At 42.7% G+C, this 3,264-nt stretch overlaps 1 protein-coding gene across 1 annotated transcript; it reads right to left on the bottom strand.

Annotated features, from left to right (window-relative positions):
- Positions 1-651: 651 nt before the first annotated feature.
- LOC110933222 lies at positions 652-2,843 on the bottom strand. Its single transcript, XM_022176454.2, has 2 exons — positions 2,159-2,843; positions 652-2,084 (listed from the first exon to the last, which is right to left on the bottom strand). Exons 1-2 carry the CDS (start codon positions 2,841-2,843, stop codon positions 652-654), a joined length of 2,118 nt encoding a protein of 705 aa, XP_022032146.1.
- Positions 2,844-3,264: the final 421 nt, after the last annotated feature.

Here is a 3,264-nt window from a genome sequence, read left to right as displayed (position 1 = left end):
ATCAATACAACTCCATGAGACTTATCAAAGAAAAACAATAGTGTCTCATAGACAGGTTTGAACAGCCTACACCAATCGTTCCTTAAGTCTAAAAAAAAAATGTACCCAATAAACAGACTTACGAAATCAAACAAATCACAACGAAATAAAAGAAAAGGATAGATACTACGTCTTGATGATAAACACTAAGGCAAAGTGACTGCAGCACTGAACCCTTTAAAGTGTAAAAAACATAAAGACAAAGTAAACAAAGACAAGGCAAGAAAATAAATACACAAGCCTACCAACCAAACACACAAACCAAATCAGAAGCTACCCAACGTTCAACCAACAGATACTTAGCTTGAAAGGTTAAAGGCTTCAACCCGGCAGCAGTCATACAAAAAAGCTTGAAGGGTTGAAACCCCACAAAACAAACCAAGCAAGTAAAATAAACAAAAACACCAAACCATCATGTCATAGTCAGAAAGGCCATAAAAGACCTTCATTAGATAAGTCAAAGCAAGCCCTAGTGACTTGCAGATAAAACTAGTGTCCAACGGCCATAAAGGCCTAACCAACCATAGGAACCTTAAGGGTTCCCAAAACCTAAACATTGTTTAAAATATTACAAAACATTAAAGTGTTTGCTAAGAAAGCTACGAATAAATGTCAGTTGCCAGAGGGTTTAGAACCTTCACCCTTAGACTTTTTGGCTTTCTTGGTCTTCTTCGCCTTCACACCTTCTTCACCACCAACTGCAGAGGTCTCCAAACCAGCATCTTTCGAGGTTTCAGGCAGACTCGAAAGGGTATCATCACTGTCCCCAGAGTAGGACCTCTTCCTTGACAAAGAGCCCAAAACCTCAGCACAAACCTTCTCATTCAACCCTTCAGGCTTCAATCCCTGTAAAACAGACAAAGGCTTGCCAAAACAGGAAGATACCTCATGAATGTAAGGGTAGGTTAGCCTCTCCATCTGCTCAACAGAAGCTTTGAAAACATCAGAAGCCTCGGGGCGAAACATGGGTGATTTCTCCAAAGGTTGCCCAGATTCATGAAGTTTATAGCCAGCAGTAAGGCCCTGATGCTTCCCCAGGTTCAGCAGCTTTGTGTAAACATCACCAAGGGCAGAGTTAAATTCCTTAGAGTGCAAAAGATAAGTCACAACCTGCTGAAACCCATGCTCGATCAACCACTGATTATCCGCAGTCACCTGACCAACAGAAGCCTTCAACCCCTCCTTTTCTTCACGAAAAGCCTTCTGTTGGACAGACAAGGCCTCTCGGTCAGCCTTCAACTTCAGCAAATTAGCTTCAAAGCTCTTCTTCAAGTCACCCATCTCAGTGGCATGCATCTTCTTCAGATCCTCAGTCTCCTTCTTCCAAGCTGCCTCCTTCTCTGCAAACCCAGCCACTTCCTTCTTCATCGATGCAAGGGAGGATTTCATTTTGTCTTTCTTTTTAGAAAAATCTTCATACTCCCGCATCCTTTGGCGAAAGCGTGTAATCCCTTGGGGAAGCATGGCTGCAAGGTTGCAAGTAGTTAAAACCATGCGAGATAACATAGTGTTATCATCCATCTCAGCAATAGTTTCACGAACGGAGGGAGGAGCAAGATGACTAAGAGCATCCTCGCAAACAGCAGCATCCTTAAAAGAGTCATCATTCTTAACCAACCAAGTAGGCACATAAGTGCCCTCAGGGTTCAACCCTTCAACGTCCCTGCTCGACGATTCTTGAACAGGGGTAGCAACACCCTTCTTCCCTCGAACCTTCTTACCACGCACAACTAATTCCTTCTCCTTCTCAACCTCTGCCTCAGCCTGATCCTCAGAAACCTCGATGTCATCACTCAAATCCACTGGCTCAGTGGAAGTGGATTGAGGAGTAGCCTTCAGTAAGCGACGAGATAACCGGCGAGTTGAAGGCTTGGGAACATTGGACTTGGTAAAACCCTTCACATTTTCAACACTGACATAACCCGAGCCCTCAAACCTTTGCTCAGAGGTCCTCACAACAACATTTTCACCCGGAACAGTCGGAGCATCTTCAAAAACCACATCGGACGTATCGTCACTCTTGATGAAGTCCAAAGCAGACATAACTGCCAAAAAACAAATAAAGAAAATAAGTCACAAACAAAGTAAGACGAAAAGGCATAGGGGAGAAAATGCATACCAAGGCCATTTCTCATCAACACCGGATCCCGATCAACTTTTGCCCAAATATCACTAACCCCTAAAAGCACTAACAAATGTTCGGGAAAAGGACGAACCCTGGAAGGGCACCCCCGAATGGCTGAAAGAAAGGCATCATTTAATTCAGACTCGGAAGGCTCCGGATCGTTGAGAACAGCATCCGGATGCCTCCACACCATTTTGAAAGGAATGATGGATTCAGAAACCCAGAAAAACGTATTCTTCCATGATCCAAGGGTCGTAACCATGGAGGAAACAAGACAAGTTTCAACCTTTGTGTTCTCAAAAGTAAACCAATCACCATTTTTGGCTAACCGGAAGAACCTCCGAAAGAGCAACAATGAAGGATCATAACCTAAAGCACGACACAGCACTTCAAAGTGCAAAACCCTAGCCATTCCTTTCGGATGTACTTGCCCAAAAGACACTCGATAATACTCAAGCACATTTAGAACAAAAAACGAAAAAGGGTAACGAAGATTAGACCACTCAAAATGCCGACAATACAAAGCAATAAAACCAGGAATCGGTTTGTCAATGGAAGCATCGCAAGCAGGGGCGGTTGGATTAAACTGTTTATCAATACCATGTTCAAGACAAAACAGGTCTACCTCCTCTTGTGTCAATCGAGAAAATGACCTCGCTAAATCCTTAAGGGCACCCATGATCGGAAAAAGTAAAAGTGAAAATGGAGAAGAAACTAACCTGAGAAGAGGAAAACGGTGAATGATTGCAAAGAAAGTGAAGAAACTTTACAATAGTTAAAACAAATAAGAGAGTAAAGTAGGGGCATTAAAGGTAAATAAGTAATTTCTGCCAATCCGCCGCCTGACACATGTCAAATCAACTGTCAAATCGATTAAAATTCAAAATTCAAAAAGTAACCGCCTCAAACCCTTCAAGCCTCCAAACAACGAACCCTTGAAGCCTTTACAAGACATGCATAAAAGTCAGAAGTCTTTGAGCATAATACCCCAAAAACCTCTGACTTGGGGGGCTGACGACGGGGGTAGCCCAGAGACAAATAAAATTATTAATATGCAAAGGGCTTAAAAGGTTGAAAGGTTCATCGGATGAAAAGCTGTA

Source organism: Helianthus annuus, chromosome 4, assembly GCF_002127325.2.
Source record: "Helianthus annuus cultivar XRQ/B chromosome 4, HanXRQr2.0-SUNRISE, whole genome shotgun sequence".
Lineage (NCBI taxonomy): Eukaryota > Viridiplantae > Streptophyta > Magnoliopsida > Asterales > Asteraceae > Helianthus > Helianthus annuus.
Note: the sequence above shows the minus strand (reverse complement) of the source record. Positions and strands in the feature narration are given on the sequence as shown.

Excerpts from the sequence above, each read along its gene's own strand:
- LOC110933222 (XM_022176454.2), bottom strand. The coding sequence starts at position 2,843 with ATGGGTGCCCTTAAGGATTTAGCGAGGTCATTTTCTCGATTGACACAA. Across the intron at positions 2,085-2,158 it reads GTTGATGAGAAATGGCCTTG|TTATGTCTGCTTTGGACTTC; the intron begins GTATGCATTTTC and ends GTTTTTTGGCAG.